General features: G+C 29.1%; 1 protein-coding gene across 1 annotated transcript in view; it reads left to right on the top strand.

Annotated features, from left to right (window-relative positions):
• Window positions 1-20900, top strand: part of LOC107440928 (Y+L amino acid transporter 2) — a 55756-nt gene that overhangs the window by 27124 nt on the left and 7732 nt on the right. The window contains exons 2-7 of the mRNA XM_043041019.2: window positions 4841-4966; window positions 10211-10304; window positions 14138-14182; window positions 15912-16035; window positions 18115-18218; window positions 18339-18435. Coding sequence (XP_042896953.1) covers window positions 4841-4966; window positions 10211-10304; window positions 14138-14182; window positions 15912-16035; window positions 18115-18218; window positions 18339-18435 — 590 coding nt within the window. The remainder of the gene's footprint in view (window positions 1-4840; window positions 4967-10210; window positions 10305-14137; window positions 14183-15911; window positions 16036-18114; window positions 18219-18338; window positions 18436-20900) is intronic.

Raw genomic sequence — 20900 nt, 5'->3', positions numbered from 1 at the left:
GACGCAGCTCAAAATGCGTTTTTTTAAAAGGGAAACAGCTCGAAAGGCGTGTTTTCGACAATGGGCGCAGCTCAAAATGCGTGTTTTTGAAAATGGACGAAGCTCAAAATGTATTTTTAAAAAAATGAAAACAGCTTGTAATGTTCAACCTAAATTTAACAACTAAGCGAGGAATTTCGAACTTCTTTACTTTTTTAAATACTAAGCCAAATTTCTACGAGGCAAAGTCCCAGATTTGGAGTCTGGGTAGCTGGATGTATTACAGATATTACTTTATACAGGCATTTCTTCGTACTCAAAACTGTAAACGACAGTGATTTTAAAAGATTCCAAATTTGTGCGAAGTCAATTTAATATAGCTGTTATAAGTTTATTAGTCCCGTGACGACCTTGTAAAAAGGACTATTGACTTCAAATATCTTTTAAGAAGAAAACCGATTTCAAAAAATGTGGTAAGTTATTAAGACGAATAAGACATCACGATATTAATTTATTTGGATACATTAGTTTTTTTTTATTTTTTAGAGAAAAAAAAATAGGGAAATTTTAAAAAGCGCAATCAAATGCTATGTCCATGTCCTTAAATAGCCATGTCCATTTTTTAACAATATACAATACAGTGATAAGTACACTATACAACAATATACAATACACTATATATACAGATATCCTTATCTAGAGGAAATTGAGAGGATGACTGGAAGCCAAATATCTCCCGTCATCAGGATAAAATTGAGAGGAGATAGGTGATAATGAGAAAAAAATTCAAATTTTGGACAATTTTAGATGGTCAGATTCTAACTGGATTCGTCAGATTCTAACTTCATTGATTTTCCTTCGTTTATATAGTAGCTTAACGCTTATATATCATTGATGACGATATGTATTATATATCGTCCTCAAAATAACCGAATGGAAAGCTATAGCTAAATATAGGATAGCTCTGAATAGAATTTTAAGGAAGGTCAAGACCCACACAGGGTTGTCGCACCGCCGAGAAAGGAAGGAAGGATATAATTATTTGCAGTTCCTAATGTAATTTTAACTTTATTTTTGAAAAGGGTTTCATAAAATATATATTAAAATTTGTTAATTACAAAACACTCTTTATAAAAATAATCTTGAGAATGGTTAAATTGTTATTAAAGTATTTCAAACTAAAAATATTTTTCTGGTTTTTCTAATCAAATTTGTAATAAGACATTAAATATATCGTTATTGCTTTCCCTCTCAAAGTAATTGATTTAAAGTAAAAGGTTCAATTTTCTTTTGCCTCATCTTTTTTCCTTTTAAAGAAACTTTTAGCAAGGATTTATTCGGAAAAGGTGTCTTCTTTCTTTTTCTTTGCTTTCTTTTTAGTGTTAGGAAGAAAGGATGAATGCTTTTCGGTAACTTCTATTGGGTAATCTATTTCCTTTTCGCTAAGAATTGATTTACTGGGTGGTTCATTTAACCAAGATGCTCAAAGGTTTTATGTCGAAAAAAAGACATAATGGCGATAATATCTAAAATAAACATGTTATGTTTAATTATACGAGAGTAGTATACACTTTTTTAACTAAAACTATTTTGTTAATGAATGCATAGCTGTTATTTATTACGCTTTTTATGGACGTGTTTTTTCAACGGAAGCAATATTTATGCATTAATATTTAATTTTTAGATTTTAACTTCTATTAGGTAATCTATTTCCTTTTCGATAAGAATTAATTTACTGTAAGTTTCATTTGACATAAAGGTTTTGTCTAAAAAAAGCTTAATGGCGATAATATCCGAAATAAAACACGTTATGTATAATTCTCCGGTAATATGAGTAAGTAATATATCCTTTTTTTAACTAAAAGTATTCTGCTAATTAGTGCATAGCTATTTATTTTTTTGGAAGCTACTTAATGCATAGCAATTTATTTTTGCTAATTAATGCATAGCTATTTATTTTTTTAATGGTATCAAATTTAATGCATTAGTTTCAGATTTTATAAATTTTAAAAAAGTAATTTTGATTACCACAGAGATTATAAATATTTAGATTTGCAGATTTATAAAAGATTTGAAAACAATGCCGAGGTGTATTAAAAAGTAATGTTTTGTTTTAAGATCCGCTTCTTTTAATTGAGTATCCGAATAATTTCACTGCTTTGTGAAAATCATTAGTAAAAAGTTGGCAAATTTGTTAATATTTTCAAGCAAATCCTTAAATTTGAATGAAAATTTACCCAAAATAATTTAAAATTCTCATGGTTCGTTGAGGTAATAGCACAAAAAAGCCTCCTGAAACCAAGGTAACTCAATCTTTATTTCATTTGATCGATTTACTTCGATTGATTTTGATTTGATTTACTTCGTTCGAAGAATCGCTCGATCAGTTCAAATAGAAAGCTTAACTCTTTGCTTGATATGGAACACCGGCGTCCCTTTTATGTGTTTTTTTTCTGAGGCTGTAATTTCAAGCAAAAATATATATCAGTATTTTTTTTTTTATATAAAACAATCTAATAGTTTCTAAAAAAAGTTAGATTTTGGGATTTATATTTGTACTAAGATATAAAAATCAAAAAAGTAGTTTGAAAAATATTTATTTTTCATTCATACTAAAAAATTTATCAGTAATTGATTTTACGAATTAAAGAAATTTCAATATGAATAATTTTGAAAAGTTGCTGTTTGGAAGTTAACCGTACTTGGAATAATTTACCTTTAACGTAGAAAAGAAAAGAAAAAAAAAACGCCGGTGTTCCTTGCCGTATTTCATAATCAAAAAGTATTAAAATGGTAATTATAATAATTTTCACTTATTTTGATTTAAATTAATACAAAATAATGAAAAAAGTATAAACAAATATGGTTAATAAAAATTCTGAGTCAAAGGGTTAACGTTATTTACTCTTCGCACTGATTGTTAATTTGAGTGCGCAAAAACAGTGCGCAAAAAATAAATGGATGACCCTGATTAACCATTTGACCGAATATGCTCAAATTTTATATTTTACCATTTAAAATTACATTCTTTAAAATGATGCAAAAATTTGCACTCTTTACAGTTCAAAATTTTTTCGACTATTAAATAAAATAATAAAAAATAATAGATGTTTACTAAAAGCTATATTTTGTGTGGAGTTATCGTTGCGAAGACACATTTAATTATTTTCAAAATTAATTTAATAAAATAATTTAGTATTTTTTCAAAAACGAATTTAATAAACAAATTTAATTATGTACAAAAATATTTCAATTCGCTTAAAAAGTTCTCGAGATATGGCAAAATACGCAAAAAGTAAAATTAACATTAAGAGGTCCAAACATTGGAGCGCTCTTCTGACCAAACTATTTGAGACAATATTTCCAAGATTGCAGCTACCCCCTATATTTTTGGGGTCAGAAATCCAAATCCGTCGAAGAAAATGTATGTTTCATTAGGAGAAAGTACGTTTTTGTGTCTGATTTCGTAACTTTAAATATCGTCTGTACTAATTAATTAGCATATTTGAGGTCACCCCCTCGAACCTTTAAGATTGATTCCTATATTGTGATGATACGATCATTACATCAAAAGTTATTTAAGGTGGTTCGTTTTTTATTTTGCGCTCTGTGCGTTACATGAAAAACGGCATTTTTATTCCTAGATTAGAATTTGACCTTATAAGCAAACTCTAAATTTTTATTTAAATACCTATTATTTCAGTCTTCAAAGCGTTTCAAACACAAAACTTTGTAAAATAAAATATTTAAATAACTAAAAGAATAATTAAACTAAATTGCTTTATATATTCTGATACATTAAAAATGAGAAGAATTAGCAAATTAATAAATTTACTTTTTTAAAAGCATTTTCAATCATATATTAGAAAGGTTAGGTTAAAATTTAATTTAAGTAGTTTTTACGAAAATAAACATCAGTATTGTTATAGAATTTAAAAATCTATTGTACTTATTTTTTTTTTTTAACCTCTGGCAATATTGTCTGGTAAACTTAATCATTTAAATCGGCAATCACTTGGATCGATTGCAGATATCCAATTTTTTCCATAGCAACGAAGTTTTTTTCTTATCGCAGAGCAAATAAGTAAACATTTGCTGCAAACTTACTTAAATTGTAAGAATAAAAATCTAATAGCCCCAAAGCAGTTATTTTTAGACAATTATTACATTTATGTTTGGATTTATTGGCTTCTGTTAAGGTCAAAGTTATTTAATAAAAGTCATGTTACTTCTCAGAAAAGTAGATTAATAAGTTATATACACTTTATGTAGGCGTCTGAACATCAACTATATCACTTATATCAACTACTTTAGAATCGGATCTAAAAATCAAACGTTATTGTCAACTTTTTATAGTTATTTAATTCACTGTTTTTTGTCTCGTAAATGTGTACATAAATCTATGTGTACATAAGTCAAGCAAATCTATAAATATATTTTTTACAGTTCTCTGATTATATGGCTACAACATTACGAAATCCAATCTAAAAACTAAATTTCAATGTTTCAACTATTCAGTTTATCTATTCGAAAAACATATGCACAAATATTCCAATTTTGATTTATAATGTAAACAAATTGAAAAATTTATGTTATGTTTGTGTTCTGTTATTCTGTTATTCTGTATTCTGTTATTCTGTATTCTGTATTCTGTTATTCTGTTATTCTGTTATTCTGTTATTCTGTATTCTGTTATTCTGTTATTCTGTGTTCTGTTATTCTGTGTTCTGTTATTCTGTGTTCTGTTATTTTGTGTTCTGTTATTCTGTATCCTGTTATTCTGTATCCTGTTATTCTGTATCCTGTTATTCTGTATCCTGTTATTCTGTTATTCAAACAGGTGTTGTTCTGTATTTTTCAGGTTTGCTTACGTTCGTAAATTGCTGGGATGTAAAATGGGCAACAAGAGTTCAAGATTTGTTTACATATGGGAAGTTGATAGCCCTTATTGTTATCATCACTACAGGCTTCATAGAATTATTTAAGGGTGAGATTTATATCCATTTTTACAATGTTACAATATTTTAAGCGAAATGCATTTAATGTTACAAAAGGCTTAAGGTAATATAACGAAGAGCCACAGTTTCAAATTGTTCAGGCGAATGTGTTTAAAATCGTGTCTGGTGAAAAGCACTCTACTGGTGAAGAGTTGGAGGTAGCGAGTTCGATCTTGGTTGCTGATCAAACTTTTAACGGAGCAAAGGTGCAAGTTAAGTCAGTCTTGCTTGAAAATACTCTTATCGGTGGTGGTGCTGCAGATAGGAGAAAAAGGTGACAGCTCAGACGCTGTCTTTGTCATTTAACCTGAGTCAAAATTACGTGGCATTCCTACCATGGATATTAAAAGACTGTAATTAAAACGGGGTTCGATAATGTGGTGAAAAGCAATAGGACTTCCGTACAGACAAAAAAATATTTTTGTGTATTGTGCTGTTAATTAGAGATAAACATGGGAACTTATAAATTACCTATCTGGAAACAATACAAATGAATAGCTTGAAGTATAAATTTCGCCTTTAAAAAAGTGAGGATTAGCACATTCTGCTCCTAGCCCTTCAAATAGAATTAAATTCTATTCTGTACATATATAAAAAAAGTATGCTAAATTTTAAAGTAGTTAGGCATGAAAAATAAATATTTGTACTAGAACAATCGACGAAATTTGAGAAGTATAAATATTTGTGCACTAAAGTTGCAAATAAGAAATTTTTAGTGAAATTTGAACTAATTTTAAGAGCTTAAAAACATTCCTTTTTTGATATTCAGCAAAAAACTCAATTAGAAATACAGTAGTTGTCATTCCACACTGAAAGAAACACACGTTATTATAGCAGATTGGTTTACAACATTTTTTGAAATATAGATTAGGCTATCATTAATGTAAACAATATTATAAATTGAACTGGACTTAAATTACATGTTTAAATTTATTACTGATTGGCTTTAAATAAAAAAATGGAGTATGAAACAATTATCAAAAAGTATTTTGAAAAAATCAAACACTAGATGTTAAAATAGTTTTTAAGTGAAACATTTTGATATTAAATACTTTTCATTGGAACAAGTATAAAGTTGTTAATAGCAAAAAATTCCTTAGATCTGTTTCAGGAAATAAAACTTCTTATAATCAACTTTTAATTAAAATTTTTATATCACTATTACTCTAACAGATTCTTTGTTTCAATGGTTAAAGGAAATTAATTGCTGTTAAGAAAAGAATTTGATATGTATGTCTTAGATTTCTTATCCCATGAAAATACTGTCTTCTTAAATTGATAAGAAATAAAGAATCATGTACAAGTGTTTTATCAGTAATCGATTGATCTAAATATAAAGATAATTAACGTTAATAATTGATAAAAGAACTTCACGGAGCTATTTTGTGCTACTTAGATGTTACTTATTGATAAATTTAATTTAACGCATTTACTTAAACATGACTTCAAGGACAATGTAAGCACAACATGTATAGTTGGTATAGTTTCCTGAGACCTAGCGTCTTAATATATTGAATAACATTTGGTATTTTAATATTTCTTTTTGTTAATTTGGCTTTACAAAACTATTTTCTGCTAAAAATATAATCTGATTTATCTTCGTTACATACATCGTTTTGTTAGATTAAAATAATAAGAAAAGGTAAGCACTTCACTGTTAGAATTTTCATTCTGAAATTATGGTAAAATAACAGGCAACAGTCTATCTATCCGATTAACCGCAAAGTTTACAGTAAATTTTTTTTCACCTTTACGGTTTTGAAACCGTTTGCAACTAGTATGGTTATAAGACCATGAATATAAAACTGTTTTCTTTAACCATTTACAACTAGCAGGGTTTCAAAACCATAGAAAAGAAATTTAACTGGACATAAAAGCTAGGTTCTTCCAATTCACTGTTAGAAATTTCATTCTGAAATTATGGTAAAATAACAGGCAACAGTCGATCTATCCGACTAACCGCAAAGTTTACAGTAAATTATTTTTTTACCTTTACGGTTTTGAAACAGTTTACAACTAGTATGGTTGTAAGACCATGAATTTAAAACTGTTTTCTTTAACCATTTATAACTAGCAGGGTTTCAAAACCATAGAAAAGAAATTTAACTGGACATAAAAGCTAGGTTCTTCGTTAGGTAATGGGCATTGTAAAGAAGGACACTAAAAATTCTTCATGTGTTGAAGGGAATGGAAGAAATATTGTAAGGTCAAAGCTGAGACTCTAACCCCAGTTTTGTCGAGATTGAAATTTTGTCGAGATGACTTTTATTAACTATATTTAGAAACAATTTATCCTTATTTACATATGAACAATTTATCCTTTATTAGCAATGTATAGAAACAAGGTATCTTTTACTAACGAAACACAAACAAGCTCTAATAGAAAAAAAAGTTTTTTTTTGTATAACATTTGGTTTATGAAATCCATTGATTAACTTAACTTAAAAACGTACTATCTTTTGCGTTTGTTGCAAGGCATCAGATTTTGACTATCCCGTTATTTAAATCTGTATTGATTTTATTTTTGTATTGGGAATAAGTAAATTTCATTTGTTAAGGTTTGAATAGCAAAATATGATTTATTTTATAACTAGTTTGAGAAAAAATAATTTAATAGTAAAATTTGTTTTAAGTTTTAAAATTGATTAAATGAGTAAATGTGTATTGTGTTAAAAATATTTCATTCTAGAAAGACCTAAACTGATATTTTCTTTAAAATAATTTTCGGAGAAAAAATTATTTTCAGATGTTCCTTATTATTCGATATGTATAAAATGAGGACAGGTATGTCAAAATGTCACTTGATCAGATTAACACTTAGGAAATTAGTCAAATAATGTGACTTGATCTGATTTTCACTTAGGAAATCAATAAAAAAATGTGACTTGATCAGATTATCACTTAGGAAATCAATAAAACATTTGACTTTATCAGAATATCACTTAGGAAATTAATTAAAAAGTGTGACTTGATTAGAATATCACTTTGGAAATTAATCAAAAAATGTCACTTGATCAGAGTATCACTCAGGAAACTAATCAAAAAATGTGACTTGATCAGAGTATCACTTACGAAATTAATAAAAAATGTGACTTTAGCAGAATATCACATAGGAAATTAACAAAAAATGTCACTTGAGAAGTACTTTAGTTATTTCATGTACAGATCTCTCTATTTTCTTAAATAGTTACTGATTTAGCATTTTTTAAATGTCCATTTTTTAATTTTGGAAATTTTCTGACGTTTATTCTCAATTCCAAAATACAGAAGATACCAAATTAGAAATTAAGGACAAACATGTAAAATTTGTATTTTAAAATAAAATGAAATTTAGTAAATTTTACCTATTTATGATATGTCATTAGGTATTTGATCGTTTATATTGTATGGTATATGCATTTTTCGTATATTGTATCCACCAAAAATTGAGTCTTTAAAATGGCAATATAATAATTCCATTTTTAAATTGCTAAAAACGACATCAACATAAAAGAAAATCAACATGTTTATGCAGGTAATAAGATGCTTTTGTGCGTTGTATTGTTATAGCGTGAAAATTTTGGAAACTTGTGAACAATTTGATATAAAAATATCACCTTGAAAAGAGCTTTTTTTTATTTTTACTATATTGCCACAAGAGCCGCGATGACTCAGGGGATAGAGCGTTCGATTTCCAATGAGGTGAACCGGGTTCGAATCCCAGCGACGGCTAGTTGATACGAATCCGGCTTGCACCGACCACAGGGCTGACGTAAAATATTCTCACTGGTAGACGGATCAGGGGTTAGTCCCTTTGCAGTCAGGCTAACCGTGGGAGGTTCTCGTGGTCCTTCTCTCCATGCTCCTCTCCAAATGCGGTTTAGTTCCATCAAGAAGTCCTCTGCGAAGGCAAATTTCTCTCAATACTTGATCCAGGAGTTCTCTTGTCTTTTGGATTGGGTTCAAAATTACAAGGCAACAGAGTTGAACATTAGTAGTCGTAAACCCAAAAATTGGGTCTTCATATTACCAAACCCTCCAGCTATTACTGAATTTCGTAGTTTCAGAAAGTATTTTTTCAAAGGTCATGTATTAATATTTTAATTGTTTATCATTACATGCAAATAGTTTTTAGACAGATATATAGAATGCTAGATTAACGAAGGATCATATTCCAAAGTTTCGATAAAAGTTTTATAAAAATACTATTTGTTTTAAAATTTTCTGCTGTATCCTAACTACCACTGAAAAAAAAAACATTTTGTACCAGCCTCAAATGTTGGAGGATATATTAAACAGGATTATATGATTATAAAATACCATTTTACTTTGTATATAAACAATGGGTACAACAGTTTTTTTAATCTAAAGTCCAATTCTGTTTTTTTTTTCATTGATTAAAATTTATAGACAAAATTAGGCATAATTTATACAACTCTTAGACATATAATCATTTTTCAGTCACCCACGAAGATTTCTTGCTATAGAATTTTTTGTTTTTACTGTTTGTTGATATTTAAACGAAGCGTAAAGAAGTCCCCATTATATCCCCTCATTATTTCATAGATCCCTATATAGTTGCGTAAACGTGATTCACAACATTTTAAAGTTCGTAATTATAAATGTACAAAATCGGTCTAATTGTTCTTAAAAAATCAAATTTTACATAAAATTCATGAAAACCCGATCATTAGATCCAAAAGTTATTTGGGAACTTAATTGTTTAGTTTGTGCACAGTACATTTATACTAAAAATTAAATTTTCGTTTAGGTTCTTTTTTTAATTCAATAAATGATATAATTATGAAAAAAATAAAAATGTCGAGACTACTTTATATTATAGAAGGTTCACTCCAGAAAAAGTCTAAAAATTGAGCAAAAATGTGTCAAAATAGTTTCGAAGCAAATACAGGCTAATTTGAAAACCCTATGTATTCATTACGGAATATAGTAACATGCTCAAAACAGCATATACTCATATTTGAGCAAAATATGTGCTTTTTTGAGCATATCACTACATTCAATAATGAATGCATGAGGTTTCCAAATTCGACTGCGTCGACTTTCTATTCGACATTTCGGAGCTATTTTAACACATTTGTGATAGAAACTGATTTTCTGTTTATTGTAATGTTTGGTAAGACAGCAAAATTTTGTTTATTTAACAAATCTGATACCATGAATTTTAAATATTGTTATAAAATGTTTTATATAATATTAAAACTGATATCTATATTTATTAATTGCATTTATAGGCAAAACAGAATACTTTAACTTTGATAATTCAGAAACGGATATAACGAAGATAGCGTTATCGTTCTATTCTGGGTTATTTGCGTATAATGGTTGGTAAGTGAAATTTTGAACTTTAATTTCAATTAACTGTCTAAAAAGTGTGAACAGCATTAAAATGATCATATTTAATAATTTCTTTAAACATTTTTATACTTTGAAAATATTTATTCATATTTCATATTTATAATTTGAAAACTATTCGATTGAAACTATCCATTTTGAAAAGCAAAAATACTGACTAAATTTTGTGCTCTGATACGGCAATGGTTTATTTTGTACGCAACTTACATTGCAGGAAATTCTAATGATATTTCCTATTCAATTTGATACCTATTGTGTGTGTCAACAAAGTAAAACGACATTTTAATGTATTTTATCACATTGAATGATATGGCCCAACGCATTTATGCCAATGAATAATATTGCCCAATGCATTTATGCCAAGGAATAATATGGCTTCACATATTAACTAAATCGTTTCAGCCTGAAACAGAACACTTTTAGTCATTTATAATTTAACCTATTGACCAATTAGAGAGAGTTAAATATTTGACCCGTAACCACGCATAATAGTTCTATAGACTCGAGATTTCATTTTTTAAAGGTAAATTAAAAGAAAAATATTTTTGTATATTATGTTAAGGAAAAGTTAACGTTTTGTAAGCGTTTGGCAATTGGAAAAGAAATAGTAATCTTTTAGAAAACTACATAAGAGAATTCTGAAGTGCATTTTATGTATAGCAATTAGTTAAAATACACGCAGCAAATCTATCTAAATTTCCATATATAGTTTTTAAACATCTCCCTATCAGAATATGATTTGATTCAGTTTCTCCAAAGCAAATTTTATTTAGCAAGGAGGCAAAAATTCTTTTTTTTTAAATGTAGCTAAATAATGATTTAATAACGTATCTATAAATAGAGAAACTCGATTAACATAAATTTTAAAAGCTCTTTTAAAATTAATTGAAGTTGTTTAGCTTTATTCATATTTCAAGCTTTAATTCTGTATTTTTTATAAAAACTAAAATATGCTTTTTGATCATGACTGTAGATTGAGGTTTGTACGTTTAGAAAGTTCAAAGAAGCCAGCTGCAGAAGATACCAGAAGCCTTTCTCATTACCTTAAATATATATTTTAAAAATTATACGTGCAAAAACTGAAATAAAGTATTAAGGGTCAAAAATTCAGTATTTAAATTTGGAAATAAATAAATGCTATTTAAACTTAATGAATCTCTAGTGAGGTTGGAAAACATTGAAACATATTTGGTTGCTTGAAGTAACAGGGAAGACTAGAAAGGGGATTACGCTGCTTTGAAAAAAAATCTTTTTTATTTTGCACACACTATTTCTGTTGATTCATATACAAAATAGCATCCTGAATTCGAATATGAATCGGGTTTTTGCACCACACTAATTGTTTATTGGGAACACCTCCTTCACTTTATCATTTCATTGGCCATGAATTGATGGTCATGACCGTGATTGATGGCCATGAATTTGATTTAGAGGAAGGAAAAAGGATAATTTTAACCATTGCATTTCTTTTGACGACCCAGAGAGAGAGAAAGAATTCAAAAACGTAAGCAGTTGGCAAGTAGAAGATTTCGAAGAAATTACTACCTTAAAAATAAAAAAAATCATTAAGAATTTTTTTTTTGTAATTTCAAAACTTATTTTCTATATATTCCAGCTTCTTGCAAAATCTGTTCATGTTTCAATCATTTCACCTCTCCAGCCTCTACTATCATTTTCTAGACCCCTAGGAGATGTTTCAAAGCTTTCATAAAGAAGTTTGCAAGATTCAATGTGCGAGTGCTTCCTGACATTCTTTCGTCACTTGCTTTTAGCCAAAATTGCGGTTTAGAATTCATATTGTTCAGCGCTGGGGGAAAAAAAGAAGGTTAAAAGCTGGAATATGTTAAAACAAGAGTCATAAACTTCCGAAAAATAATTAACTACAGAAAAAAGATCGACTATAATGATTTTTTCTCTTAGCTATAACTGTTCATGTCTATGAAGTTTTACTTCGTCCATCCACGCATAAGAAAGTTAACGGTTAAAATTAACTTTTTTGCTTCTTCAAATAAAATTCAAAGCTGTAAAAATTGTAGAAAAAATAAACATGGAGGTGGTAATGATGGATGGGGTAATGGTAATGGGATGGGGTAATAGGATGGTTTCCGAGTAATGATGGATGGTTGTTAACGGGGGTCATTTTTACTTAAGAATTAGCAGGAACTAGCACCTCAAAGTTTCAAAGAGCAGTCCAACTGACTATAATCTCGCTGACAGATTTTAATTGCGTTTTTGTTTCTTCCCCTTTTAAATATTGAGTTCCCTACTGGGAATACTTCTGGTCTTCATTTTTAGCAGGGATTCTGAAATATGTATATTAAGGGTGGATATTACGGAACACTCTGTATAATATTTGAATACGACAGCTAAATTCATTTTCCTACAACAGTTCGAGTCATTATCTTCAAAAATGTTTTTAATTTTTTTATCTTGTAAATAATTTTTTTTAATGTGTTTCTTTTTGCTAATTTAATATTTTTAAAAAATTAAGAAATTTTTTTTGTACGTGTCTACACGTTTTACGTTTTCTGTACGTGTCTACAGTTAATTATAGTAAAATAAACACTTTGCAAGGTTAACTAAATCGATAATCTCTCTGTATGAGCTATCAATTGACTTCTGTTAAAATAGAAAAGAATGTTGCTGAAATCTAGCGATATCAATATAATATCAATCGATACAAATATTATTATTTTTGCGTGACTTTGAAACATTTTTCTTATTGCTTATCCTTCAAAAGGGTATTTTGAAATAAATTTAGTTGGCTACAATGTTTCAAAATTATTTACACCTGTATGTGATTTCGGATATTTTTTGATGCACTGAGTTGAAAAAGCTCTCATAATTTTTTTTAAATCATACTCCGAAACTACAAATCTAGTTTCCTTTTCTCAAAATTATTTTCCCGCATTATTTATTGTTCATAATAATAAAGTTTTCAGTTGCATTTCATAGATTTTTAAATACTTATTTGTGATTGGAACTTTTTTAATTTCTAATGCTGTACTGCTGCTCAAATTATTATTACTCATCAACCGGGTTTACGCAATTGTTATTACTCTTCAACCGGGTTTACGCAATTGTTATTACTCATAAACCAGATTTACGCAATTGTTATTGCTCATCAACCGGATTTACGCAATTGTTATTACTCATCAACCGGGTTTACGCAATTGTTATTACTCATCAACCGGGTTTACGCAATTGGTATTACTCATCAACCGGGTTTACGTAATTGTTATTACTCATCAACCGGGTTTACGCAATTGTTTTTATTCATCAACCGGGTTTGCGCAATTATTTTATAGAAAAAAGGATAATGGAGTATAAATAGTTTTTATTACCGTTTTATTTACAGGAATTTTAATCAAAGAGATGTGTAAATAACGAAATATTAAGTTTTTATTTTTAATTGGATGTCCCGAGTTTATTCTTCAAAAATGTGGTTGCTTTTTTGCAGTACAAACTGGTTTTTTCCTATGTAAATCAAAGGAGATACAGTGCATGGAGGGAACACTTTCATGCAAATATACACATGTGCATCTCATTTAAAAGGTAATTTGTGAAAATTATCATTAAAATACAAACAAGTTTAAAATTTCAACTTAAGACTCATAAAATGCTTAATGTGTGCATATGTTATGTAGATATTTGGTAAAAATAAATTCTACTCTCAGTAATTATGAGAATGATTGCGATAATATTTTTTATTGCAACAATTCATTCACTACAAGCTTTTTTCTACCGTTTTACTTAAATATGTAAAAAAATTTTTGAAATCTAAAATGTGGAATTTTTTTATTTAGGAATTACTTGAACTTTGTGATTGAAGAATTAAAAGATCCACATAGGTACGTTTAACTTAAATACTAATATTTTTTTAAATTTTTATGGTAATTTTATTTGATTTTTTTTTCTTAATAGTACATGTTTGCATGAAAAAGTTGGTTTTTGATGGTAAGTCAATGATTTCAAAGTATATCAACGCGACGATAATGTTTTCTGATATTTAGTAATAGTTATTATAAAATTTATTAAATTATTTAAATGTACTGAATTTTACTCGGAGGTCTGAGTAAAAGAGCTTCGTACTTCCGTGCCACAGGTCTGGGGTTCGAAACTGGCAAAGTTGACTCAGGTTTCCATCCCTTCAATTGCCCTCAACAGTGCGCCAAATATGCATAGGGACTAAACACGGGGTTCCGCGTGACTACTTAGCCGGAACGTTCCTGCAACTCCGAGACAAAGATCAAGAAAACTGTGAATGGGCCCAGTAGGCCTTGACCCTCCATGGGCTGTCGTGCCACTGGGTTTGGTTTCAGAATTTTACTCGATATTGTGGGATTTTTCACAATTAATAAATTTTGATGAGTATGCATATTTGATAGTTTCTTCTTTGTATTTTCGGATTTAGAAACTGCGTTTATATAAGTGTCAAGCAACAAATAAAATAAAAATGTTTTCATCCCCAAAAGCAGCAATACAAAAATGAAAACTATGTAAAGGGTTTAAGAAAAACACTGGTTCAACGATTCCGCAGTGTTCTTCGGGTCTTTCCTTTTTTTTCTCGTTGGACTTACCTCTTTAATGGACTTACCTCTTTAACGATTTTACCTTTATAATGTAATTTTCTTTAAGTTTCACGCTGTATTATAGAGTCTGATTTCTTTACTTAATTAGATCTATTCATTCCGATCCATTATCTTTTTGCGTTAGACTTAGTTTATAGCACAGTTTGATCAGCTGACATAGTTGTTACGCTCGGTTATCATCCATTGAAATCTGCTTTCTAAATTCGTTATTCTATAATTAGGGTACAAAAAATTGCAATAATTTTTTGTTTAATGTTAATTTCTTAATACATAGCCGGTGATTATTAATAACAGATTAATTACATTGACCATTATATATTAAATTCAATGGTTAAAGTAACAATGACAGGACATAAACCTTTGCATTAAACAAGGTTAATGTTATGGTTTACCATTCAATTGATATTAAAACTTTATTATTTTTGGTAAGCAAAATATTTTTAAGCTTATCGAATTTCATTAAGTTATGTGAAATTGTCGCTTAATAAGAAAGTGTGAAGCCCACCATTAAACACTAGGACATGGAAATACGGGAACTATATTTCTATAATATAGGAATTTGGAAATCATGATTTTTAGATTCAGTCGCGTTTTATTTTAAATTGAAAAGTGCTTCGCACTTTTATTTTAAGGGTAATTTCTTTGGAAATACTTATATTAAAAGGTAAGCATTCTAAAGTGGTGGACATAATATTAAAGTGGTGAACGCAATGAATGCGGCATTGAAGTAACGAGTGCTGCCTGGAAGTAACGAGTGCTGCCTAGAAGTAACGAGTGCGGCACCGGAGTAACGAGTGCTGTCTAGAAGTAACGAGTGCTGTCTAGAAGTAACGAGTGCTGTCTGGAAGTAACGAGTGCTGTCTGAAAGTAACGGGTGCGGTCTGGAAGTAACGGGTGTGGCATAGGAGTAATTTATGCATATTAAAATGAGTTTTTTATTTTTATTTTCTGTTGAAGTATATTGACAAAACAAAAATATTTATTCTAGAAATCTACCTCGAGCGATATTTATTTCTTGCGTTTTGGTTACTGTTGTATACACACTAACTATTATGGCGTTCCACACTACTTTGTCTATTCAGGAAGTTATGGGTGCCGAAGCTGTAGCTGTGGTAAGTAATTTTATTTAGATGTTATCTTTAAAAATACTACTCATTAAATCATTGCTATATTCATAAGTTTAAATGTTTATTAATAAAACAGAATTTGTGTTTTCTGAAAATTTTGTGCATTTAAGATTAATAGTTTTAACGAGATTAAAATTTTCCAAATTAGAGAAAAAATTTATTTTACTATTTTCTTGATGCTAAAATAAATTTAAATATTTAACTATTCGAGAAATTGCAAAATATCGTATCAAGAGATTCTTTTTGTTGACTATCAAAGTGTGGATTTAGTACATATGTTTATTGGTTGAGTAATAATATTTCCAGTTTAACATAAATTTTAAGAGATGAATGTTTAATTACAGATAAATTATTGATGTTTTTAAAAATTTTCTAACGATATTTTATATTTTATTTGCCTTATTTTCCTAAATACTTTATTTTTCATTTAAAAAATATAAAATTTTTCTTAGCATTAGGTCTTGAAAACTAGTACAGTATGAAAAAAGCGAACACAAATGAAATAACTTTTGATGAAATGATAGGATTTTCACTTACTATGACTCAATCTTCATGGAACTTAACCCTAAATAACCTAATTAATTACTGCTGAGAATATTTTAAGTTATGAAATCAGACACTAACGAACTGTTTAAGCGAATTGAAAAACTATTGCAGACAATAATGAAATTATTTTTTTGATAATAATTCCATGTAAAAAGGTTTTATTTATTCATTATTTTATTTCATAGTCGAAAAAAGTTTGATTTGTAAGGTTTGAAAGTTTTTACATCATTTGAAATTATGTAGTTTTAAATGACGAAATCCAAAATCCAAAACTGGAACAAAATTGGATGAATAGCTCTCGAAAAATCAAAATATAAATATACTTTTTTTAAAATTAGATAACTCAGAAAGGATTCGATCTTTTTCGTTCAAATTTTGGAGTTTGCCAATCAAAATTATATTCTTTAATAATTGTATATTTAAAATTTTTTCATTTATTAATACATAAAATTATAAAAAAATAAATCCTTTTTAAATGATTTCTTGCACGAAAATTTCCTTGGATAAATGATTTTCAAAATTATGAGCTACAAGTTTTCGTTTTGCTGAAAAAGGGATATAGATATGGCAAAATACGCTTTAAGTAAAATGAACAGTAAGGGGTCTAAGCTTTGGGCTGCTCTCCTGAACAAACTTTTGAGATCATATTTTCTAAGCTATGCCTACCCCCGTGCCCTATATTTTAAAATTTAGAAAATCATTCCCACTGAAAAAATTCATGCTTATTCATAAAAACTACGTTTCTGTGCCTGATTTCTGTAATTAAAATATTGTATACTCCATTTAATTAGTATATTTAAGATTAGGATCTCAAATAATTAAAATTGAGTCCTAGTAAGTGTTCATTATATTGAAAATTATTAAAGATGGTCGTTTTCTACTTAAAGTATTTATTGTATAAAATGTTTATTACATAAAATATATAAGTTATACTATTACGTATGTGCCTCGATATCTGTTACCTAAAATTTAAATTCGTGTATTTATTTATATTTCAATGTTAATTTACATAAATTCCAGCTACATTATCTATGGTAACTCTTAAAATTTGTATGTCCCGCAGTGAACTGATCGTCAAGACACGGTTCCCAATAGAACACTGAAGTCAAAAATCACTGGCTGCGGTCAGTGTGTGGGTGGGTGACCACTTTGATCAGTCTGCAAAGGGACCGAGGGTGGGTGGTATCGGACCTCTCGTTAAACTGTTCCACAGTAAAGTGCTCGAGCTACCGAAGCCGGGAAGCCATCCGCTTTGCGGAGGATCAAAATTGTGATGGCATGTCTTCGGATCATCCTCGGGGAAGTTTCCCAGACCATCACCAATAGCCCATTGTGCAGCTCTGGCACGACGTAAACGAACAACAACTTAAACTTTTTGCGATTTTTTTTCTTTGTTTATCATATTTGTATATAAAAACTTGAAATTTTTTGTTTCTAAATTATGTAATATTTATTAACAATTTTTCCTACGACTCTTCAGTTAAAATTTGATCAAACTTGTTGTTTATTCTATTCTAGATATACGCTGACCGACTTTTTGGGAATTTTGCGTGGGTTGTGCCAATTTTTGTAGCTTTGTCTACGTTTGGTGGTGTCAATGGAATCCTCTTCACTTCTTCCAGGTATATTATGTTGTGTAATAAGTATTGTTATCTTTAATATTTTAACTAATTCTCTTAGAATAAGTGCGAAAAATAATTTATCAGAGATGTCTTATTCGAATTTTGAATCTTATTTTAAAGATTGTTTTATGCTGGAGCAGAACAAGGACAAATGCCTGAAATCCTAAATATGATTCAAATAGATCATTTAACACCAACACCAGCTGTGATGTTCGTGGTATGATATATAATGTTTATATATCTTTTTAACGTGTTTAACTTTATATCTTTTTAACGTGTTTAACTTTACTTATTTTTAACGTCTTTAACTTTAATTATTTTTAACGTCTTTAACTTCTCTTCTTTTTAACGTCTTTAACTTTACTTCTTTTTAGCGCCTTTACCTTTACTTCTTTTTAACGTCTTTAACTTTATGTGAGCAAGTTTTATCTCAATTTAAGAATAAACACTTTTAAATGTATTACCTGATTAAAACTTCACTCACTTCAAAAATATATGAAAAGCCAATAACAGTAGACGAGTTTCAAGAGCTTCAAAAACAGGCACACATTTTCAAGACTTGACAGACGTGAATGAGAAAAAAACAAAAGTGATTCGAAATAAAAGAACACAGTTGCCAAACAAAAATGTAAAATAAAGGTGAGAAACAATCTCGGAAATGGGTGCCTATTTCTGAAGCGTTTGAGACAGGTTATTTGCTGTTTATATATTTTTGAAGTGAACGAAGTTTTTAATCGGGCAATATTTTACTGCTTCAGTTTCTTAGGATTATTTATTTAACTCATAAATGTAAATTCATATTATTACTCCATTATGTTATAATTCATAACGTATATAACTCATAAATGTTATACCCTTCGTTACATCATGACCCGTTATTTGGATATATGTCTTTTTACCCCCCCCCCCCAAATCGTTAAATAAGTGATTGCTGCGTTAAGTAAAAATTTATGTATTTAGTTTGCTTCTTGCTCGTTCGCAGCCTCTTCTGTCAATTGTTTCTTATTGTGGTTCGCTTCATCGGGCTTGGCTCGGGGTCTTGTGTCAACGAGTCCACCCCATCATTGTTTGGGGCTTTTATGCTGCATACCTAAAGAGTCTGAAATTTAGCGAATGAGCCTTATGGTGTTAGGCGTGACATGAAATAATATTGATGCGTTAGATAATTAATTACTGTATAATTACATGTAATCATTTGCAGTTATCATGGGCTAGAATCAGCTTGCCATCAGACTAACCGTGGGAGATTTTCGTGATTTTCTTCTCAATGTAACTCAAATGCTGGTCAAATTGCTCTCCACGAAAGCTAATTTCTCCCAATACTTGATCCAGAATTTTTTTTTTCTATATTGGGTTTGAAATTGCAAGGTTAAAGAGTAGAACATTGATACTTTTTAACTCAGAATTGGGTCGACTGTTCAACGCCAGTTATGAAATAAAACTCTAATTGAAACCTGATATGACAGCAAATATGACTTAATGTCACCGATATTTCTTCTTAAGCTGATCCAATTTCAAAAAAGAAATATTATTAGTCCCAATGTTGATTGTTTACCAGTTTTTATTGAAAAAAAAGCAATCTTGTCTCATAGTCTTGTCTATTTTTCAAATTTTATTTTACGGTTAGTCGTTACGACATAGGCATTATTTTATATTTCTATCAACTAGTTGCAACCACAGTTAGAGCATCCTACTCTTATCGCGAAGATTATATGTTTGATCCACGGGCCATTATTACAATTGCAATTGCGGTCAATAAGTTTTGACGGTGCTTGTTATTGTGGTTCATCTATACAATGTTTTACATTAATTTCCTCATGTTATGTAATTATGTAATGTTTTACATCATTTTCATCATGTTAACAATAATACAATGTTTTACATCAATTTCATCATGTTTTTTACATCAATTAGCATCAATAATTATGTAGATGAGCAAATTTAATAAAAACTTTCTCGTAGCAAAGCGCAATGAAAATATTAGGGGGACCGGAAAGTAATGTCGTTTTGGTGCATTTGATATTTGCTATCAAGATTTTATTGTTTAATCAATAATGTATTCATCCTCGTTAGCAACAAACTTTTAGTGCTGGATCGAAAATGAATTGAAATGGATTGAAGAGTCTAACGAATTAAGGACTAACGAATATTTAATATTCGCCATCAAGATTTCATTGTTTAATAAATAATGTATTCATCCTCGTTAGCAACAAACTCTAATGCCGGATCGAAAATGATTCGAAATGGATAGAAAAGTCTAACGAATTAAAGACTAACGAATATTTAATATTTGTTATTAAGATTTTATTGTTTAAAAAATAATGTATTCATCCTCGTTAGCAACAAACTTTTAATGCCGGATCGAAAATGAATCGAAATGGATCGAAAAGTCTAACGAATTAAAGACTAGCGAATATTTAATGCGCCGAAACGACATTACTTTCCGGTACCCCTATTGTTAAGGCAAATATTGGGAAAAAAATGATCTGCAAAAAGTTCAAAATAAAATAATTTAAAAATAGAAATAAAAAAACCTTTATGGTTTTGAACGAAAATGAAGAAAATAAAATATTGAGTGTAAATTATAAGAATTGATATGATTTACAGTCTCGGTTAATCCTCTAGATAATATGCTCATTTCATGTGAAGTTTCTCTTAAGATGCGTGTTGAAAGAATTTTTT

This window comes from Parasteatoda tepidariorum, chromosome X2 (genome assembly GCF_043381705.1).
Source record: "Parasteatoda tepidariorum isolate YZ-2023 chromosome X2, CAS_Ptep_4.0, whole genome shotgun sequence".
Lineage (NCBI taxonomy): Eukaryota > Metazoa > Arthropoda > Arachnida > Araneae > Theridiidae > Parasteatoda > Parasteatoda tepidariorum.
This window is presented reverse-complemented; position numbering and strand designations above follow the sequence as displayed.